General features: G+C 41.5%; 2 protein-coding genes across 5 annotated transcripts; one reads left to right on the top strand and one right to left on the bottom strand.

Annotated features, from left to right (window-relative positions):
* On the top strand, positions 1-11660 carry tmco4 (transmembrane and coiled-coil domains 4). Of its 4 annotated transcripts, none has more exons than XM_055048443.1 (16): positions 1-95; positions 217-313; positions 579-711; positions 1429-1573; positions 1644-1818; positions 4229-4256; positions 4342-4471; positions 4660-4757; positions 4838-4981; positions 5069-5188; positions 6451-6615; positions 6710-6846; positions 7155-7239; positions 7332-7449; positions 9030-9147; positions 10406-11660. In XM_055048443.1, exons 3-16 carry the CDS (start codon positions 675-677, stop codon positions 10781-10783), a joined length of 1878 nt encoding a protein of 625 aa, XP_054904418.1. In that variant the 5' UTR covers positions 1-95; positions 217-313; positions 579-674; the 3' UTR covers positions 10784-11660. The 4 variants fall into 4 exon arrangements, with proteins under 4 accessions (XP_054904418.1, XP_054904416.1, XP_054904419.1 ...); XM_055048441.1 differs by having other exon boundaries at positions 576-711; XM_055048442.1 differs by lacking the exon at positions 1-95 and adding an exon at positions 123-145 and having other exon boundaries at positions 576-711.
* Positions 9571-22284, bottom strand: htr6 (5-hydroxytryptamine (serotonin) receptor 6). The gene is made up of 4 exons (XM_055048446.1): positions 18842-22284; positions 17886-18020; positions 16412-16829; positions 9571-10540 (listed from the first exon to the last, which is right to left on the bottom strand). The coding sequence occupies exons 1-3, from the start codon at positions 19754-19756 to the stop codon at positions 16473-16475; spliced, it is 1407 nt and encodes a 468-aa protein (XP_054904421.1). The 5' UTR covers positions 19757-22284; the 3' UTR covers positions 9571-10540; positions 16412-16472.
* Between the last annotated feature and the right edge of the window lie 134 nt (positions 22285-22418).

Here is a 22418-nt window from a genome sequence, read left to right as displayed (position 1 = left end):
TGTTATGAAAGAATAAAATAAGCTACACTTACACCTACTGGCCACAGACGGATAACACTGATAGCTGCCTTTCATTTGTTTCTCTCCAAATTGTGGTAGGTTACTCACCGTAGTGCTGCCGACTGCTTTACTTTGGGAATCAATGGTAGATAACTAATATTTATTCCTCAATGCAACAATATTATTATAACAGACATATGGTTTATTATATTTTAGGGCTATTATCGTGAGAAAACTTCTACCCTTGTTCGAGAGTACGTGGAAGTTACGTCACTTTTAACTTGACAAGGTTGCGGTGCATTTCTGGATGGTGGTAAATATTTTATTTGCTAACCTTAAAAGATTGTTTCACCTATTAACATCTAGTATTGTCAACGCTCGTGGTTGTATTGTATCAGTTATATTTGAACTTACCTGTGCAAAAATATATTCTCGAAATAATATATGAACCTAACGTTTCTAATTTTAGTTTTCCTTTCAGCATTTTCATGATGGAGCTTAGAATAGCACCCTAACTACACAATTAAAGCAAAAACATTTACTGAAATCACCTGTTTTTCTTCCTACCTCTACAGTAGCCTGAGTGGGTGTCGTGAAAGCTGTAATGTACGAGCTCGGAGTGGAAACGTGAATGCAACAAAAGTCCGGTCTTCAGAGTTGTGACAGCTACCATCATGGAGGAAAAACAAAGCAACGCCAACTTCCCACCAGGTACAGCTGAATGCCTTTACTGTTTTCATGAACATAGTGTTAAAATAAGGAAGTAAACTGTGTTTCACCAAGTACCGTTAGCTTATTTAATTATTAAGGAAAGACAAGATAAGACAGCAGTCTCAGCTAATGCTGTTTTACCTTCGCTAAAATTTACAAGTTTTAAAACCGGAAAATAGATAACATTGAAAATGTTATCTATTGAAGATGAATATGTGTATCGCTTTTTAGCAGCTTGAGTCTGTTGAATTCAGGTCAGCTCATCAGAAAACAGATGAAGTACAAAGTTAGACTGTACTCTAGTTATTGCTTTATGAGAACAAAACAATATAAAATAGGCTGCATTCATAACTCAGGCAGCTCAGTTCAATTACATTTTTAATACCAACGCTGAGAAGCTAGCCACCAAACTATAAATAATTTTCTATGCAAATAGATAAACCATAAAGAAGTGCTTTAAAGGAAAATTTATAGTTTTTGTTTTTTTTGATATCATCTTTATCTATGGATGGATGGATACCCCCTTTACTCTAACAACCCTGAAGAAATTCAGCAAAGTGAAGTTATCCATGTAGAACATAGTTTGCAATGTAACCTCAGTATAGATACAGCTACTCTTACATCATCCTCCATAGTGGATAGAGTATGTAGGGTGATGTGTGTGTTTTCTCTCATGTCTGCTGTTGCAGTTTTTCATGAGCCAGTTTCTCTTCTCAGACCCTGGAGGAGCAGCAGCAGCAGCAACAACAGATCATGAGCTGGAGAAAATGACCAGTCGCCAGCTGACCGAACAGAGCCGCTTCGCTTTTGCTGCTTTGTGTGCCGTTTCCTTGGGCCAGCTGTTTTCTGCGTCTGAAAACAGGTGGGGAAGAGATGCTATCTGAGCATGACAGTCCTGTTTACTGAAATGAGAGTTTCTTCTTTATCTGTAGTGCGTTTAGGGAGCAGTACCTGCAGGACTTGGTCCAATGGCTGGGTCTGGACCAGTCGGTGATGCCAGTCATGGGGGCTTTCCTGTCTGGACTGGGCTATGAGGGCACAGACACCTTCCTCTCCATTCTACAGGCAGATCTGCTGGTGGCAGCAGGAGCCACGCCCATCATACAGGTGCTTGACTTTCAAATAAGTAAGAATCCTTTGCTATAATGAAAGAATCTCACAGTGGAAAAGCATTTCTGCAATAGTTTCTGCGGTATTTAAAGACTTCTTACAGTTCTGCTCAGTTTATGTGTTGGCAGCAGAAACTTGGCTGTTCGTCCAGCTTTGTTGGTCACAGTTCCAATTATTTAGATGTTTTTTTAATCAATGCTCTTCCTTGGCAGACTTTGGTAATAGATGACTTGATTTTAAAAATACAACAAAAAATACAACAAAAAATGTGTAATAACTGTTCATTGCTTTTATTCTAAAACAAAAAGAAACAGTTATTCCTTCTGCTGCTATAATAATATGACCCAAAAACAATCAATTTATGTAAAAAAAAGGCAAGGTTTCTGAAAATTAGCACAAACACAGCAGCTGATTAATAATGTAATAAAAACATTGTGTTAATCAGCCTCAGCGATGGACACCATGGCTACAAGTAACGGTTATTTTAGTTATCTGATTATTAATTATGTAAAAAATTAGCACATTCTGTAGACCTTTCATTTAAGATTCTTTTATACAACATTAGAAATACATAAAAAATTCAAATAGACAAATAATTTTATTGCTTTTTGAAATAAGAAAAAAAGGATTTATTGCTTAAAATGCAATAACAGTTTTCCTTTAGCGTATAGTTGATCATTTGTAGCAACTGGATGGATCTGCAGCTAAAACAATTCTCCTAACATCAAAAAGCTCAGTGATTTCTGCTTCACTCAGCATCTGTACAGTGCAGGGCTGATTTGATGATTAGCAGACACCAAAGCTGCTAAATAAGAGATTTTATTTCACAGAATTTGAACCGACGGAAGCTAAAACTTCAACTTGAGACATTTTGGGAAGAACACCTTACAGTTCTTTCTCTTAAATAGAAAAAAAATTGTGCAGTTTTGGCTTAATCGGTAATCCTTTTGATTCTAAGGAATCCAATTAACAATTTATTAATTAATAAATTAGTCAACAATAATTTCAATACTCGATTAATCTGATGGATCGCTACAGACCTCATAGAGTCTACTTTTAAAAAAAATATCTTTAAACTGGTGAAGGTCTTGTGAAGTTGCACAATTCAGAGACTAAGATCTAGTCCAAATTCAGGGAGCAAAAACAATTTTAATACATCTGCAGACGGAGAGCAAAAAATACACTGCATTAAGCGAAAATCAAAATCTGCTCTAACAAACTCAGAGTTACATAGTTGCTTTATTCACCTCTCTCTCAGAGGCGGAGATTTAATCTTCAAGGACCAAACAAAGGAAAACAGACAGAAGGAACAGTTAAACATTTTACGCTCATTCACTATCATGTCTGCAGGATGCAAAAACTAAACACTCTATCTCCATGTAGGGAAGGGCACGGGAAAAACAGCAAGTTCCCAGACGTCCCGTCTGGAAACCTTCTGCAGACACATCTTCAGTTAGTTCAGTTAGTTCGTACACCCTCTGCAGCTGCACGGAAAAACATCTTGACTGTGATACAATTACATTTATGCAATAAATAAATGAACACTGTATGATGCAAATCAAACATTTTCTCTTTAAAAAAAATCTACTTCACAGTCTCCAGTCTTTTTGCTCTGTTAACAGGTCTGTCATGATGATGAATTTAGCTGGATGATAAACTGTCCCAGAAATTACTGCAATAGGGGAATGCTGTGGTGGCGCAGGGGTTAAGCACAACCCTCATAATGAGATGTTAGTCATTGATGTGGCCGCCACAGGTTTGATTTCTGGCCTGGTAACCCTTGCTGCATGCCTTCCCACTTCTCTCATTGCCCCCTTTCCTGTCTTAGCACTTTCAAATAAAGGCCACTACAACCAAAGAAAAACAAATAAATGACTGCAATAAATTATGTCGTTTTGAGATCATTTTCAACTAATCAAATGGTACAAAACAATCCTAGAACACCCTTTCAAATATCAAAAAACTTTAATTTGTAAAGAATATTTAACACTGGAAGTGGAAAACATTTTAAATATCCAAAATAAATAAACTAAACAACAGAAATAACAAATAAAATGGAGACTACGGAAGCTGCCTGGTTTCCTTTAACTCACGCAACTCGTCTGTCTGATTCCAACCAGAGAGGAGTCATTCCGCCACTGGAGGAAAGAACAAGGACGAAAGCTGAGACTGAACTAAAGGAACAGATTGTAGTTGAGACCAAAACAGCAGACTGAAACATTTAACTTTTGGTAGAAAGAGATAAAAAAGGAAGACAACAAATCACGCAAATGGAAATGATTGAGTTTTTATTTTTTATTATTATTTTATTATGCAATCAATTGCATTGTTTATTGCAAGCAGAGAACAGATGGCGGTTGCATTCATCCCTCCATCTGTTCTTACCAGCTCTGTCTTTCCTCTCCAGGATCTGGTGTCTTTGTCTGTCAAAGATGGTAAGGATCAGATAAAACATCATGTTGACAGTATTGTATTTTATTTTTTTTTAATATCTTTAAACGAATGACTTCTGCCTGTCAGGTCAATATGATGCCAGAGCGAGAGTCCTGATCCGTCATGTGAGCTGTTTGCTGCGAGTGTCTCCTCAGCAGCTGGAAGAGCTTGAGGAGACACTGGGAGAGATGCTGAGGGAGGCAGGAGAGGAGAGCGAGTAAGTTTCACAGAAACATTCCACTCAAAGCTGTTTTCATTTGCAAACACACATCCACACATCATATTTATTTCTGATGGCAGTAAGATAGCACTGAGATAGCATCTCAGGGAGATGTTATCTCGGAGACTACAGGAGCCACCTGGTTTGCTTTAACTCACACAGCTCGTCTGTCTGATTCCAACCAGAGAGGAGTCATGCCGCCGCAGGAGGAGAGAACGAGGACGAAAGCTGAGACGCTACCTACTGATTGGCTTGGCCACCGTGGCGGGAGGGACCATGATCGGTGATTACTTCTGTTCTTCAGAGAAGTAACCAGGCTTACAGGAAAATAAAGCTGATGTTTTGTGAAACTTTTTCATCCAGGCGTGACAGGTGGACTAGCGGCTCCGCTGTTGGCAGCTGGGGCCGGCTCTGTGCTGGGGGCCGGTGGGGCCGCAGCTCTGGGCTCAGCCGCTGGTATTGCTATAATGGCCTCTCTGTTTGGAGCTGCTGGAGCTGGACTGACTGGTAACTGATTGGGCTTGTCTCGCTTTTTCCATCTTCAGCATGATTTATATTAGTTTCTATCCTTATTTCCACGTGTCCTCTCTGCAGGATATAAAATGAATAAGTGTATTGGGGCCATAGAAGAGTTTGAATTTCGACCAATGAGCTCTGGAAAGCATCTGCACCTGACCATAGCTGTGACCGGTTGGCTCTCCAGTGGGAAATACAGTGAGTGAGCCTCCAGTCAAGTTTGATTTTCCGTCAGTCTCCACTTCACATCTTTACAGATTAGAGCCAGACTGCAGTACTGTTGATGCTTACTAACCCCGCTCATATGTTTAAGTTTTTATTTTATAAAAGCCAGACTTTCTTCTGATGTTTTAAAGAAAGCATTTTGTTTTTCAGCAGTTTCTTTGGATTTCTTTATTTGGACCTTTGTGATTCATTTTGAGGTCCAGTTCTTTGATGTGACCGTTTATTGATCAGCTTGATGAAAGTGAGATGTCTATTAAAGCACAACTCTTAAAGCACAACTCTTAATATAGTAACAATTAGTTTAGTTTAGTTAGATTTTTTTTAAAAAGTATTCTGCTGATTATTCAATTAATCAGATAAAAACTGGCACATTCTGCAGGTTTTTTATTTTTTTAATATTAGAAATGGACTAAAAGATAAAAATGAACACATAATTCAGTTCCTTTTGTTAGTTTTTTTTGTACAGAATTTAAACAAAGTGAAGCTAAACTATACCGTTTGAGGAGTTTTTGGTGGAACATATTTACAGACAGGTTTTTCTTTTAATTTGAAATGTATACTTTTGTAAGGTTCTGGCTTAATTTCTGCTGATGAAGTTCTTTCAGCACTTGGCCTTTTTTGAAGCTGTATGCTCCAGTTAATGATTAATTAATTATTAAATTACGTGACAATTATTTCATAAATGAATTCATCATAATTAGTCTGATTAATCGTTTCACTCCTGGTATTTGCTCAGTACAAAATATAATAAAAACTGACTGAGTAACTTAAAAATGTTAAATACTGTTGATTATCCTCACCAGATATTCAGTAACATTGATCCATCTTTCATATTTAAACTTTAATACAGTAGGACAACAAATAATTACAGGAAGTGAACAGAAACACATGGACTTTCATGTTTTTTTTATTGATTCATTTTACCTTGATCTTAAAAGCTCATTGTTGTCGATTACATTGTTCTAGAAAGTTCCAAGAAGAAAGATTTTGCATTAATAATAGAGGCATTAAATGCACAAAATGTTTGTGAACTGCATCAACAGCTATTATTTATGTGTAACTAAGCAGAAAACACTGAATAAATTCCTCTCTTACATAAAAGCAAGCAGCTCTTACACTACAAAGCACTCAGTCACAAGCTAATTGTCCTTTCTCACACAATGGCTTCAAAAACACTCAGCACTGAAGAGCCACTCAGACATTCCCTTAAGCCAACCTGAACCTGCTGCGTTCAGGTTCGTTCCAGGCCCCGTGGTCCAGCCTTGGGGAGTGTGGCGAGCAATACTGCCTGGTGTGGGAGTCACGCTTCCTCCGGGACCTGGGCTCCGCCATGACCTCTCTACTGGATGGGTTGGTCAGCATGGTGGCTCAGGAAGCCCTGAAGTACACCGTGCTCTCAGGTATTGCCAGATCTCCAGTCAGTTCAGAAGAAAACCTGTTCCTGATTTGGTCCTAGATCCATTTGAACATATTTGTGACTGTCTCTTCGTCAAGGCATTATGACGGCTCTGACGTTGCCTGCATCTTTGCTAGCGGCGGCCAGCGTCATCGACAACCCCTGGTGTGTTTCTCTGAACCGCTCGGCTGAGGTGGGCAAACATCTGGCTCAGGTGCTGAGGAGCAGGCAGCAGGTAGGGCCGTCATCCTCTCAGGGCTCAGTCTAAGCTGTTGCACACCTGTGATATAATTGTTTTAGTTGGCAAATTTAACATTGCTGTTTCTGTCCTTAGATTTAAAAAATGCTTAAGTGCTGAAAAAGCGATTAAATAAAATTATTCAATTTGTTTCTCGAAACCTGATTGTTGTTAAATTACTGCCTCTATCTTCCATTGAGTTTGTCATTTATTAGATAAAAATACTTAGATAAAAATACTCATGAATTGTTCATATAAAATAATTACTTTGAGAATGAAACTGTCTTTTCTGGCTGTATTTAAAGGGGAAGCGGCCCGTCAGCCTCATAGGTTTCAGTCTTGGAGCCCGAGTCATCTACTACTGTCTGCAGGAGCTTGCTAATGATGAAGGTACCGTATAAGGATATGTCATTTGATCAACTGCAGTGCTACTGTTTAAAGTGGAAGCACAGGTAAAAGCAGAGCATTTCTACAATTCTCAGGTAGTGAAGGAGTGGTAGAGGATGTGGTCCTCCTCGGGGCTCCTGTTGACGGCTCTGAGAAGTCCTGGGAGAGATTGGTCAGGGTGGTGGCAGGAAGAATAGTCAACGGCTACTGCAGGTAAACTCATGATGTCTAATGATTAGGAACCTCTTATACACACAGAAAATGTGCAGTGCCATATAATATCAAACTACAAGCACCAAAACTCACCTAAATACACTGAAATCTGACTACATTCACTGTTATTTGGACCAAGAAGCATCAAACCTGATGTTTTTTCATGATTTTAATATTTTATTGTTTAAACTTAAATGATGAAACTGAACATTTATCCTCAGACAATAACCTAACACGCACACAAAATGAAGAAAATAAAAATAAAAGGATGTGAAAACCTCACTCGAATGTAAATAGTGCTTTTCCTCAGTTTTTGCGTCAAAGCACATGAAATGCTTCTTGCGGGGTAAAGTTAATTCTCTCTAACAAAGATTAACTGCAAACAAGTTTGATTATGTTTAAAGTGAGCATGTGATCACAGGTGTATTAGTATCTGCCCAAAGGTGAGCCGCATAATTGTGGAGCACTTGACTGCTATCTTTTTTAGTTCTGTTTTTTGTCAATGGAAGGTTTCAGAGGGAGTGAGTGATCATATATCGATCTGCTGGGAATTGTTGATGATGGTTTATTATCATTTAGATTAATCTAGACTAATCATCCTGGAGCTCTACGCTAAACTTAAAGAGCATCCGTGCGTTATCAGTGCAAATGCAGTCATTTACTTTGAGAATGCGCCTTTATTGACAGAAAACACCTCTATTCTGTAAATGTCATGTGCACAAATTGTGCACATGACTTCTCTATTTAGGTTAAACATCCACATTCCTCACTCACCGTACAGGACCCTCTGACATGCTGTCTGTCTTTGCTCTGCTTTTCAAACAGGCATTTGCACTTCTGTCCTTAGTTTAAAAAAATGCTTGCGTGCTGAAAAAGCGATTAAATAAAATGATTCAATGTGTTTCTCGAAACCTGATTGTTGTTAAATTATTGAATCCATCTTCCATTGATTTTTTTCATTTATTTTTTAATCTGATGTCTTTTGACATTTGATTCTTCAAATCTTTGGCAGTTCATTTTGGTTTGCTTTTCATAACATATTTCTAATGTTTGGTAAATATAATAAAATATTTGGCAGCTCTGTGATTAATTTATTTTATCTGGAATTTTTTCTTTCAAAATTATTATTTTTATTTTTTGTGAAGTGGCCTCAGGTGCCCTGAAAGCACATTTTAAATAAAAATATATTATTGTTATCATAAGTACTTATAATGCTGCAAGCAAGGGTCATTGCTATGGTTATAGCTTCACGTGGTGGCTGACTTCCGGGTGTTTATACTAATCTACATTTGTATTTATGGGAGGAGTCAGGGCAGACCAGCAGCTGTGCTCAATTTCCCGCAAATTGGGATTTATAGATTTATACATGCGCACGGCTTTATACATCCAAATTTTTTTGTGTGCCACACTTTGCTAAGTCTGTCCGTATGCCAAGTTTTAGTGTGAAAACTGTGCATTCTTTTACACATGAGGCCCAAGATGTCTACTGTTTTTATAGTCACTGTTTGTAGGAGTTTTTTTCTACTAAAAATCTGTGGCAGTGGATCAGTAAATGACTTTCTGAATCCTCCGCCTGTCAGAGGCGACTGGCTCCTGGGGTTCCTGTACCGAAGCTCAGCTGCACAGCTGTCTGTCGCTGGACTGCACCCAATCAACATCCAGGACCGCCGCATAATTAATGTGGATCTCTCATCTGTGGTAAGCCCTCATGCCGGGAGAATAGCTAAAAGGAAAACAGTGCTCAAATTACATAACAGTCTGACATAATTTCTCTTTTATTTAATGAAACATTTTTAGACTACCTGAGAGTTTTATCATTAGATTATTAACTAATCATAACTCACTTCATTTTTAGATTGAAGTGTGTCTTTAGATGAGGCATCTTGCATGTCAGAGAAACAGTGAGAGCAGTTTTAATAAAAAAAAGAGAGACTGTTCATGGAGTTCTAACAAACATTAATCTATTGGTTTGAACCAAACATGACATGATGAGTGTCAAGACTTTAACATTTATATATAAGAAATAAAACTGTACAACTAATAGTTTTGACCTTTTATACACTGAGCACAGAGAATTACATGTTCATCCCCAGATGATTAAATAAGGACAGAACTCAACAATACAGCAGCTTATTCTGTCTTTATGCAATACAACACCCAAAACAGACAATGCAAAACAGGAGATCAAAATTTAAACTCATACTTCATATACGTCACAGGACTGATAAAAATCCATTTTCTTTCTTTACTTTTACACCCACAGACGACACATTTGTACAAACATTGAACAGAAACAGTGTGACAGCAGCTTCATGAAAAAGTTTCACCAAATATTAGTCTGATTGGTTTGAACCCAGCATAAATACCACACATTTAATTAACCTTATAAATAATATAAATAAACTCTATTCTGGGATCAAAAGTAGAAATCATGATATAACAATGACTAAGCTAAACAGGTTAGTTTAGTTTAGTAAACTAACCCAAGGTTAGTTAGGAAACTAATCAGATTGTAAATCTGATTGTAACCGGATGTGGCCGAACCACGCCGGGTGTGGCTGAACCACGCTGAATGTGGCCGAACCACGCCGGGTGTGGCCGAACCACGCCCTGTCCAAACTTTTTGGACCGGGGCAAAACTGGCAAATTTAAATGACTAGTGGGCCACAAAATTTATTAAATTAAAAATACAAAATAGTTTACTGTGATTTTTTTATTTGGTCATCAATTGTTTTCTGAGTTTTTGGTCAAATTTTTACCATTTGTGACTTGCCGCTGGGGGCCGAATAAAATCCTTTTAAGGACCACAAATAACACCTCGCCACACTTTGGCAGAGTATGATAAAAACCTGACTTTTTAAACAGTTTGTGTACGTATCTGGTTTCAGCTGCATATGCATGTCAATAATTTGTGCCAAAGTCAAAACTAAGAAAACATATGCATGATGTCTGCCAGGTGAAAGGCCACTTGGACTACATGCGTCAGATGGACACCATCTTGGTGGCAGTGGGAGTTCCCACCAGAGAAGTAGCAGGAGCTTCATTTGTTCTTCCTCAGTCTGTAAGAGCCGCTCAGAAGACCGTGGACAATCTGGACCGGGCAAAAGAGCAGCATCGAGTGAGCAAGACTCAAAATCCTGCTAAGAAAGACAAAACATTGTCACAAGAGAACGCAGACTGGAGGTACGAGACAGAGGACATGGCCGATGGCTGGGACATTCCTGACATCACAGATCTGCTAGATTCGCTGAATGAGACGGAACCAAACGACGGAGTCTCTGTTTTAAACAATGTTTCCCCTAACGACGCTACATCCTCTAATTTCATTGCTTAGAACAGCAGAGAGGTGACCCCAATGAAATATACTGAAATATTAAAAGTTCAAGGTATGTGAATACTTTTGCAAACCACTATATGTTAGTTTGGTAAAAGTTCAATGCATTGCTCTGTCCAGAGGGTCTGCACCCTCAGGTAAATAATTACTTCCTGGAGGTGTGGCCTCTGTTGAGGTTTTTATTTCTACACAACTGACTTAATGTTCCAGTTGGACGCTAAGAAGCTTACTGGACATTGTTTGCACTATAAACAACTACCCTCCCAAAAGCCAGCTTCTGCAACCGAGGATCGGACTGCCAGGGCCACCTCCCTTGGCCGCCACCCATCTGACTTCGCACCCGACCCCTTTGGCCCCTCTCACAGGCAATGTACCCTTTAAGCTGCGCGCCTGCGCAATCGCGCACTGCTCACATATTCTCAACGCACAAGAAAATCTATGTAGCGCATAAAATAAAGTCCAACGTAAAGTGGACATTGAGCTCAGACATCAGTTTTGACTATGGACCAATAAAAAAAATTTTCCGTACTACTTTGCGATCGAACTCAGTGAGTGACAGGAATCCAGCCAATGATACGGTACGGTTCACTTTCGCTACGCAGCCAATCAGCGAATGCTGATTGGCTGTGTGTACGTGGGTTACGTGCCTTGGTCATATGCGCCGTGCAGGTGAGAATAGTGCGGTAGAGTTAAGAAACGTGAAAGTCATCACCTTATCATGTTTACGTGGGACATCCACTCACCAAGCCAAAGTAAAAAAAAGAAATGCACTTCTTCTAAGATCAAATGGAATCAAATCAAATGAAAGGAATGGTCTGCATTTGATATGAAATGTTGAGTTCAGACTTTTGACTAGGATAAGCAGACATTTGTACTGGCAAAGAAGTATGAGGCCATTCTCCACCCACAGATTATGGAGGCCATTAACAGTCAATATGCTGAATTCAAGTACATAAAGCAAGAAGCAGACTGACCCATCAACCTGGGCTAAGTGTATAACCACTGGAGAAGTGAGAAGACGTGAGAAGGGCAGACGTGAAAAAAACTAATTAAATATTTTACAAGAATTTATACTGCATCACAAGCTACAGAAAACATTTCATTGTGCAAAATGTGAATGTTTTAATATGAACAAACATTTATGTCTGAAAGGTGTAATGTCTCATTTCTCACCCTGGCTGAAGCAGGACTCTTACTTATAGCATGCATCTCATGAACAGCAATGTTTTCTTTTCTTTTTTTTTATTTTAATTGAGCAAATCACTTAAATTAAAAGCAAACGAATGAAAATTGCTGATGTAATTTGATTTTTTTAATAAGCCATGCAACTTTCTATGATCCCAGATTTATGATACTTGTGCGTGGCCACGCCGTGTACACTGATGATGCTCACAGTGGTCCTCAATGTGCCCAGGAAGCTTGTGTGTATGCCCAGACACATGAAAAATTAGAGGGAACATTGCTCACAGGTGATGTGCCCATGGGAGGGGGGACCTATGTCTCCTTTTCGGGATGAGCCTGGCCGGGCTCCATGGGTAAAACCCCGGCCACCAGGCGCTCACCATCGTGCCCCACCTCTAGGCCTGGCTCCAGAATGGGGCCCCAGTGACCCGGGTCCGGGCAAGGGAACACGGAATCCAAAGGTCTTCTTCATCATTGGGGTCTTCAGGCTGCACTTTGTTTTGTCCCTCACCTAGGACCTTTTTGTCTTGGGTGACCCTTCCAGGGGCATAAAGCCACAAACATCATAGCTCCTAGGATCATTGAGGCACTCAAACCCTTCCACCACGATAAGGTGGCAGCCCAAGGAGAAATAGTTGGTCTAACCTCGAGTGTGTGGCTCTGGTTCTGGAACCAGTCTCCTTGAGAGGGGCTAGACGTACTTCCACTCCGGAGTTGCCAGCGGTGAGAGGCGTCGGGCATGAGTGGGCATATTTGTTGCTCCCCATCTCGGCGTCTGTACGGTGGGGTTTACACCGGTGGATGAGCGGTCCCCCGTCCCGCTCCGCCAACGGGTAGGAGGATGGGTTCTGACCGTTGTTTGTGCTTATGGGCCGAACAACAGTTCAGATTACCCACACTTCTTGGAGTTCTTAGAGGGGATACTGAAGAGTGCCCCTCCTGGGGACTCCCTCGTTCTGCTGAGGGACTTCAACGCTCATGTGGGCAATGACAGTGACACCTAGAGGGGTGTGGTTGGGAGGAACTCTCCCCCTGATCTGAACTTGAGTGGTGTTTTGTTGTTGAACTTCTGTGCTCATCAAGGATTGTCTATAACGTACACCATGTTTAGGCATAAGGGTGTCCATATGTGCACTTGGCACCAGGACACCCTAGGCTGTACTTCGATGATCGATTTTGTCATCATTTCATCGGATCTGCGGCCGTATGTCTTGGACACTCGGGTGAAGAAAGGTGCGGAGTTGTCCACTGACCACTACGTGGTGGTGAGTTGGCTCCGGTGGAGGGGGAGGATTCCGGTCAGACCTGGCAGGCCCAAATGTGTTGTGGGGGTCTGCTGGGAACGTCTGGCGGGATCCCCTGTGAGAGGGAGCTTTAACTCCCACCTCTGGCAGAGCTTCGAACACATCTCGGGGGAGTTGGGGGACATTGAGTCTGAGTGGACCATGTTTCATGCCTCCATTGTCAAGGCGGGTCACCAGAGCTGTGGCCACAAGGTTGTCTGTGCCTGTTGCGGCAGCAACCCTCGAACCCCCAGCATCCCTTCGGTGAGGGATGCCTGTCAGGCTGAAGAAGGAGTCCTATCAGGCCTTTTGGCCTCTGGGACTCTGGAAGCAGCTGATGGGTACCTTTTCCTGTTGTGGGCAACGGGGCCCGGCGAATACCCGTGGTTAAACGGATGGCGGAGTCCGGCGGTAACAGGCGCTTAAATTCCGTGTCAAAAGGTTGAGACCTTTTCCTGTTGTGGGCAACGGGGCCCGGCAAATACCCGTGTTTAAACGGATGGCGGAGTCCGGCGGTAACAGGCGCTTAAATTCCGTGACAAAGGGAAGGGCGAAGAAAGGGAAGGAAAAGGGAGGGAAAGGGGAAGGAAAAAAAATAAATAAATAAATAAAAACCTTTGGTATTTTATTCTATGTTGCATGCCTTTGTGTTTTGCGTTTATGATGTAAAGCACTTTGAAATGCCTTGTAGCTGAAATGTGCTATACAAATAAAATTTGATTGATTGATTGATTGATTGATTGATTGATTGATTGATTGATTGATTGATTGATTGATTGATTGATTGATTGATTGATTGGCGGGTGAAGCGGTATGTGGCTTGGGTGGTTGCTGAGGTGAAAACTCGGGTGTGGGAGGAGTTTGGAGAAGCTAAGGGAAAAGACTTCTGCACAGCTTCAGGGCGATTCTGGTCCACCAACCGGCATCTCAGGAGGTGGAAGCAGTGCAGCACTAACACTGTTTATAGTGGGGATGGTGTGCTGCTGACCTCGACTTGGAGAAAGCGTTCGACCGTGCCCTGTGGGTGGTTCTCTGGGAGTGTGGGGTACCGGGCCCTTTGATACGGGCTGTCAGGTGTCGGAGTCTAGTCTGCATTGCCGCCAAGAAGTCGGGATTGTTTCCGGTGAGGTTGGACTCCGCCAGGCCTGCCCTTTGTCACAGATTCTGTTCATTACTTTCATGGGCAGAATTTCTAGGCGCAGCCGAGGTATTGAGGGGATCCGTTTTAGTAGCCTTAGGATTGTATCTCTGCTTTTTGCGGATGATGTGGTCCTGTTGGATTCATCAGGACGTGGTCTGCAGCTCTTGCTGGAGCGGTTCGCAGCCAAGTGTGAAGCGGCTGGGATGAGGATCAGTGCCTCCAAATCCGAGGCCATAGTCTTGAGCCGGAAAAGGGTAAAGTGCCTTCTCCGGGTCGGGGAGGACGTCCTGCCTTAAGTGGAGGAGTTCAAGTATCTCGGGATCTTGTTCAGGAATGGGGGAAGAATGGAGCGGGAGATCGACAGGTGGATTGCGCAGCGCTGTACCGGTCCATTGTGGTGAAGAGAGAGGTGAGTCAAAAAGCAAAGCTCTCGTTTTACTGGTCGATCTACGTTCCTACCCTGATCTATTGTCATGAGCTTTGGGTCATGACCAAAAGCTCATGACCCAAAGCGCCCCTCGCAGATACAAGTGGCCGAAATGGGTTTTCTTCATAGGGTGGCTGGGCTCTCCCTTAGAGATAGGATGAGAAGCTCAGTCATTCGAGAGGGACTCAAAGTGGAGCCGCTGCTCCTTCACGTCGAGAGGAGCCAGCTGAGGTGTCAGGATGCTTCCTGGACACCTACCTGGTGAGGTGTTCCGGGCACATCCCACTGGGAGGAGGCCCCGGGGAAGACCTAGGGCACGCTGGAGGGACTCTCTCAGCTGGCCTGGGAACACCTTGGGGTTCTCCTGGAAGAAGTGGCTGGGGAGAGGGAAGTCTGAAGCTGCTAACCCCATGACCCGACCCCAGATAAGCGGAAGAAAATGAATGAATGAATTGATGGATGGATGGATGGATGATGGATGGATGGATGGATGGATGGATGGATGGATGGATGGATGGATGGATGGATGGTGTGGGTGGGTGGTGTGGGTGGGTGGGTGGGTGGGTGGGTGGTGGATGGATACCCCCCCCACTGTGAAGAGAAAAGAACTGATCTGAACAAGAATTGTTACCGTATTTTCACAACTATAAGGCGCACATAAAAGTCTTAGATTTTCTTCAAAATGTGCAGCGTGCCCTACAGTGCAGTGCACCCTGTGTGTGGTGTTGTAAGGCAGACTTAGTAGAGAACACCATGAGAATGTTAAAGGGGGAAGTGTGGCCGTTGATTGTATATAACAGAATGGGGATGTGCATTATGCAGAACATTGTTGTTTTAACAACCCTGAAAATGGGAAAGAGACACGCTTATGAAGCACAGTTTAAACTGAAGGCCATCAGCAACGCGGGGGAACATGGTTATTGAGCAGCCGCAAGAGAATTTAAGATTAATGAATCGATGATTCGCAAGTGGAGGAAGCTGGAAAACGAGCTCCGACAGGTCAAGAAGATGCAGCTGAGTTTCCGCAGACATAAGGCGAGGTGGCCCGAATTGGAGGAAAGACTCGAGCAGTGGATCATCGAATGAGTTGGAGAAGCGTTTCAACGATAACCATTCAACTAAAAGCAGTAATGCTAGCAGAAGCAATGAAAATTGAACATTTACAACATTTCCATTTTATGAAACGGTGCCATTTTTCCATCCGGACCAGGACGACGGTAGCGCAGCAACTTCCAGCGGAATATAATGAAAAGCTGGCCATCTTCCACTCCTACTGCAGTGCAAACACATCACCGACAAACACATCCAGCCCAGCCACATCACTAACATGGACCTCCGCTGCCATTGCTGAACCTACAGGCAGTATACAATCTAAATCAGAGCAGCAGATCAACGCCATCATTTTCAAAAATGTGTACAAAACAAAGAGCTGGGAAAGTTGAAATTTTAATAGAGAAAATGTTTAACTAAATGTTAAGCAATGTTTTGCTTCTTCTGTTCTTCCAACAAACACTCTCAGGAAGTTGTGTGCATGTATTAAATCTGATTTTCTCCATTTAGTCAAATATAAAATATTACTGAGAATCAGTACTTACCAATGGCTCGTACTCCCTGTGTAATTCCTCAGTCACTAACTGGTTGTGCTTCCACAGTGATTCAGTCCAGGTTGTCCACCTGATTGGGAAGAAGCAGAGGCAACTCGACCCCAGCGTGTTCGGCGTCCAGCAGGTTGACCCCGTCTGTGGCAGTGGCTGCTGGATGTGCGGGGTTGGAGGCCAGAGGCGAGGTCAGGTTGCTGGCCATGTTGGGCTCCCCTGAGTTGCGCAAAGAAATGGAGAGAGCCGGCGAGGGTCTCCGGGGTGACCGCGATGAACAGCAGGGCAGGAGCTTAGCCAGAGCTCGCTTGAAGTCCCTCATGAACAGTGGGTAGATGATTGGGTTTATGGTGCTGTTACAGTAGCCCAGCCAGGTGATGGCGTCAAACAGTGCAAGTGGGACACACTCACATACTGCCTGGAGGAAGACACAGGATTTTATGGCATTGCAATGTAGCAATAGCATGTTAAGTTGCTTAAAAGAATATGTAGGAGATATGAAAAATTCATACAAAAATGATTAAAAAAAAAACATTTTTCTCATGGAGAAGAAACCATAATTTGTGTTCCAAAATGTTACAAACTGAAGTTGATCATACTAATTTTTTTTTAAAAACTGACAGTTTCTAAACCAAATTTGTCAGAAACAAGAGCACAGCTTATTAGCTCTTAGTTCCATATCATTTAACAAGTGATTACTTGTGATTTTGAAGGTTTAGGTAGAAACAATGAAGAAGGAGACAGCTGTTAGAGGAGAGCTTCCAATACTATCAAGATGAGACAAGGAGGCAGTGGGAATAAGACAGAAGGATGTGTGTGTTTCACACACCACATTGAGTGTGAAAGAAAGGAGAGTGCAGACACAGTCAAGTCTCTGCAGCTCTATGTTACTCAGAGGGAGAGGCAAGAGGACACAGATGGTAAATCAAAATGACAGGATCAGCTTGAAAAACTAAACAAGTGTCATTACTAATTTAGATTAAGCTGCATATTCACATTTATTCTGTCTCAAAGAGCATTTCATGCCACTTCCTTGTTTGTCTAATCAAAATGATTTGTTTCAACAATTTGAAAATTATAAATGGTCCTTTAGTTGGCTGCTATCTTAACTTTAAATAAGTCAGACATACAGAGCTGAAATGCCAATCTATTTCCTTGTTGGCTTGGCAAGGCTTGTGACGCCAAGGCTGGCCAACACAAAAATAGACCAGTATCCAAGTGATTTTTCATTGTCTTTCTAGTGCATTTATTTATCATACTTGTCATGCTTGCAAAATAATTGGTGAGAAGAATCACTGAATCATACGAAGGGTCATTCCAGAAGATGAAAGTGTTGCAAATGTTTGTAGCAAAATCATTAAAGTTCTGCATGTGCATGGGTACTGTGTCAGGTACTGTGTCAGGTACTGTGTCAGGTACTGCTGACACAGTACCTGACCACTGTGTCAGTCAGTGGTCAGGTACTCATACTGACCTGAGCCATGTTTGTGATAAAAAAGGGTAACCAGGCGCTGAAGAAAAGTCCCAGAAGGACTCCTAGTGTGAGGCTGGCCTTCAGTGCCCTCCGACCCTGCTTGTGAGCAAGACGGCGCTCACTGGTCACAGACAGCTAAGGACAGCAAGGAGTGACAGAAAAACGATAAAGAGGTACAAATACAATTCACATCTACTTTTACTGCTGCCATCATGGATGAATAAATAATAAAGATTAGCTTACAAGTCTAGCATGCCATAGAAGTATACACCAGTTAGCTAAAATAACAAAAGTATCAACAACAGAACTGGTACCCATATTTATTGTAGAAAATAATTTATTTGGGAGTCTTTCGTATAATTCTGACTGATTCTAATTATTTCAACTATTCATTTTTATGCTATAGTATTTAAGCTGCACCAATTATACAAGTTGTAATCAACCTTTCTGAGACTTGTTCAAAGTCAGTCTTATTGTTCATAAACATGAATTACAATTTGAATTCTTAGTGAGGTACTCTACAGCAAAAAGAAGTGTTGCAGTTTTTTTTTAAACTCAGAAAAGAACAAATAACGTCTTCAGTACCTCCTTCAAAGCTGGACAAACCAATCGTCCACTTCCACAGGATGGAGCTGTGACACTTAAATAAGAGTCTTTAAAAGCAACACAGTGAGTCTCTGGGTGAAGCAACTGTACACATTTTTCTCTCTAGCTATTTCAAAAAAGGAGAATTATTCAAGAAGTTATTTTTAAATGTTCAAGGTTGCAGTGCAACCAAGCAACTTCTTGTCTTTTCTTTTTTTTTTCCTCTATAAATGTCAAGAACCTCAGTTAGGAAACATTTGCACTACATAACCAGCTCCTATTGTAAGGTCAGGTTGCCTTTTCCTTTAAACTTCAACAAACCTTCATGCAGTATAAACCTTGGCAGAGTTTCAGTTTCTCTGTTCTCTTACCAGTGCATTTTGAGACATGGCAGGTCCTTGATGACTGCAGTCACATCCACCTTCCTGAGCTGACCCGGCAGCAGCACCGGGCGAAGGAGGCCGGGAAGGTTCTCCAAAGGACGGATGAGGGTCAGGAGGGTGACTCAATGCCGCAACTCTCTTTGCTTGTCTCCGTGCTGCCAAAAGGATCCGGCAATAGGTGAAGCAAATGGTGCTGGAGGGCAAAAAGAAGGTAAGCACGGACGCCACCAAGGCAAAGGGCAGGGTCACCCGCAGGCGGCACTGAAAGGACGCACCTCCCATTGGTGACTGCTGGAAGTAGGAGTCTGGGTATTGCGTTTCATGGAAGGAACTGACGTTACCAAGGCTGACTTGAGGAATTAGCGAGTATTCATCCCCATGACCCAAACTGTGCCAGTTCATCTTAATGGGAAGGAAGGAGGCCAGGGCTGCCAGACTCCAAGCGGCAACAACCAGAAGTAGAACCCAGGGTGGGGTCATCCTCTGCTTGTAGCGTAGTGGTGAAATGATGAAGAGATAGCGGTCCAGGCTAATCACACACAAGTTCAGGATGGATGCGCTGCAGCACATGACGTCAAAGCAAAGCCAAACTGGGCAAAAGGCAGGCCACAGCACCCAAGACCCGCACAGCACGTTGAGCATGGCTGGAGGCATGACCACCAATGCCACCATCAGGTCAGAGAAGAACAGAGACACCAGGAAGCAATTGGAGGTGCAGCGCAAAGAGCGGTGGGCAAACACTAAAGAGATGAGCAGGATGTTTCCACAGATGGTCATAAAGATGATGGCAGTCAACATGAAGGCCAACAACCAAGGGCCGCTGCCCGTGACGTTCCAGTCACTGGAAACAAGAGAGCTGCCCTTGGAACTACCCACAGAGGCAGATGGATGAGAGTCGGTCATGGCGGATGCAGTAATCCAGGAATCAGCCTCTTCGGGTCACTCCCTCAGGCACTCCTCAAAGTTCCCAACTGAATCTAATTCCTGGCCAAAGCTCACACCTCAAAGCTTTACCACAGAGATCTTGCTATCAAAATCCACCCAACTCCTCATCTCTATGGGTTAACATCTCCACATTGCAGGAATCCCTCGTAGTGGAGAGGGATCACTCTGCAGAGACTAAACTGAAATCCCCCAAACTGTTTGCCTCATCTCTCCATCCTGGCCATCATGTCCTTCCTTCATCCACAGCTGAGAGCCAGAATAAGCTCTTCAGTAGTTGACAGAGAAACCCTCAGCATGTCACAATGATGACAGGCGCTGGAGGAGGGCACAAAGAGAGATAAGCCTTTACTTTGCACATAAAAGCAGTGCCAGAGACATGACCCACTGAGGATGGAGAGAGAGCCTCATAAACGCACCTCGGAGAAAAAGACTCGGCCAGCTTTTGTAAGTCTTTAACTGAGCAAAAGCTCTTTCTCAATCACAAGTCCTTTTATTCTGGGAAACAGAAAAACAAAAATCTGACATAAAATAGACACAAAAAAGCTGCAACAGTCATTACCAAGCAACGCTGTGTTCAGAAGTGCTCCACAGGTATCATGGTCCTTGTAAAAGCGCCGCATCACTTTGCCTCCGTTAATCCCTGAGGCGACTACTTCATTGTGTTTCCCAGCCACAGCGCATGACTACTGAGAGTGAGCGTGTCCAACATGGAGCTCTTAATGCATAACTATGCACAATCACAGCCCAGATATGCTAATTCTGCATCATAGGAACTGTGTGGGTGGTCTTTCTCCTTGTTTGGTTCTGGAGTTTTTATCTGTTTCAATAAAAATATGCACATTTTTGTAAATCCTTATTAAAATTGATATGCTCTCTTAAGGTTGCTGCAACAGGTTTTTGTTCTGGCTTTCTGGATTTAGTTTCTATATGGAAACATTTTAAAAATACCTGAACAGAATCAGATACTTTTTTTTTTGTTTTGTTTTATTGTTGTTATTTACACCAATAGTAGCCAGTATACCAATAGTATATTCTTCTTAGTGTGCTTTTTGGAGCTAAAAGTGGTTAAAAAGTAATTTTTCAGCTTGAATATATTTTTAGATCTGAAATTTTTTCCAGATACTTTGATTTTAGTTGTTATACTCTGACCTAAAACATTCTGGTTATAAGCTTAGACTCCTTGTTGGGCTGGAAGAGGAATCTCTGCCCTATTCTTTATTATTTTGTTTCCTCAAACATGTTTTCCATGTATTTAGTTCCAATTCTTAATTCTTTCTTCCTGACATGTCTGCTGTGTTCCATGGTTTTCACGCTGATGTTTGTTCACAAATTTTCTCTAACCTTCAGGCTTTCTCAGGTTGAATTATGGGAACGTTAACTCACAAACTGTTTACTGACCTCTAAAAGCAACTGGTGGAACTGGTGTATACAGAAATATCTGAGAGGGATTCCTGCCACATTTTTCAGATTTTTAAAAATTTGTAAAACATTTGAAACACCAATTTTTTTCTACTTTGTGATTGTCTACCATAAAATCCCAACAAAATACACTTGAAATTTGTTACATGGCAAAATGTGTAAAAGGTCACGTTTTCGAAAGGTGTTTTACTTCACTCTCTACAAGTTAAATATTTATTTCTAGATAAATAATTGCCTGTTTTAAATATTTGCTCAATGTTATATATAATGTCCCAATAGTCTGTAACTTATTTCAATGTACATTATTTAAAATGAATGGAGTGTTGTAATCTGAATAGAATATATTTTTACCTTTACAAATCCTGTTACTTAACTTCAAAACTACACAAAAGTGTAGTCTTGATATTTTGGCCACTTTAATTTTGGTGACCTTTTTGATTTTATTTAGCATAATTTTTATGACTGGTGAGCATCTTTGGATACGAACAGTTAGGCTGTGGCTTCACATCCTGTCTTCAGGTTTTTGCAGACCACGGCCTTTTTCTGTGGAGCATTTTTTTTAGCAACATTCTGTGATTCTGCTAATCACAATATATTCATTCACATACACTTTCTACATTAATGTTCTTTTAAGCAAAGCAAGAATCTCCACACGTAAACATTTTCGATAAGGAAATGAAGTGAATTTTGTAACTTGATAATTGAACATTTTGTATTTTAGACATACATTTTTCTATTCCAGTGATGAACTTTTTTTTTCTTGCTTCCTTACAAACTTCCAATAATGCTTACACTTAATTGTTATTGCATATCATTCCAGTAGTTAACACACAAGATAATTCTAGATCCTCAACTGTAATGGCAACTTGAAACTGATTGATCAACACTATTCAGCTGCTGCTGGACTTTGATGGAAGTCAAAAGCCTTCAAAGCCCACTGCCTTATGAGAAAACGGTTTTGAAAGTAAAAACTTAAAAATATATATATATAAAACAGGGAAATTTAACCTCCACCTGTTATTAACCTTGTTTTACTGAACAAAAACACAACCGATCAAAAATTTTACTTGATCTACACCTTCTTTTGAATATACTACTTTAACATTTTCTCAAGTTAAATATAATATCACAGATTAAATGTCAAACCACCCTATAAAGAATCACACCACAAGCAATGTTCCCTCTAATTTTTCATGTGTCT

Source organism: Poeciliopsis prolifica, unplaced genomic scaffold (assembly GCF_027474105.1).
Source record: "Poeciliopsis prolifica strain line A6 unplaced genomic scaffold, Auburn_PproV2 SCAFFOLD027, whole genome shotgun sequence".
In the NCBI taxonomy this organism is placed as follows: domain Eukaryota; kingdom Metazoa; phylum Chordata; class Actinopteri; order Cyprinodontiformes; family Poeciliidae; genus Poeciliopsis; species Poeciliopsis prolifica.
This window is presented reverse-complemented; position numbering and strand designations above follow the sequence as displayed.

Excerpts from the sequence above, each read along its gene's own strand:
- tmco4 (XM_055048443.1), top strand. The coding sequence starts at position 675 with ATGGAGGAAAAACAAAGCAACGCCAACTTCCCACCAG. Across the intron at positions 712-1,428 it reads CAACGCCAACTTCCCACCAG|ACCCTGGAGGAGCAGCAGCA; the intron begins GTACAGCTGAAT and ends TTCTCTTCTCAG. Across the intron at positions 4,982-5,068 it reads TGCTGGAGCTGGACTGACTG|GATATAAAATGAATAAGTGT; the intron begins GTAACTGATTGG and ends TCCTCTCTGCAG.
- htr6 (XM_055048446.1), bottom strand. The coding sequence starts at position 19,756 with ATGACCGACTCTCATCCATCTGCCTCTGTGGGTAGTTCCAAGGGCAGC. Across the intron at positions 18,021-18,841 it reads CCATGTCTCAAAATGCACTG|CTGTCTGTGACCAGTGAGCG; the intron begins GTAAGAGAACAG and ends TGCTGTCCTTAG. Across the intron at positions 16,830-17,885 it reads TTATCACAAACATGGCTCAG|GCAGTATGTGAGTGTGTCCC; the intron begins GTCAGTATGAGT and ends GTCTTCCTCCAG.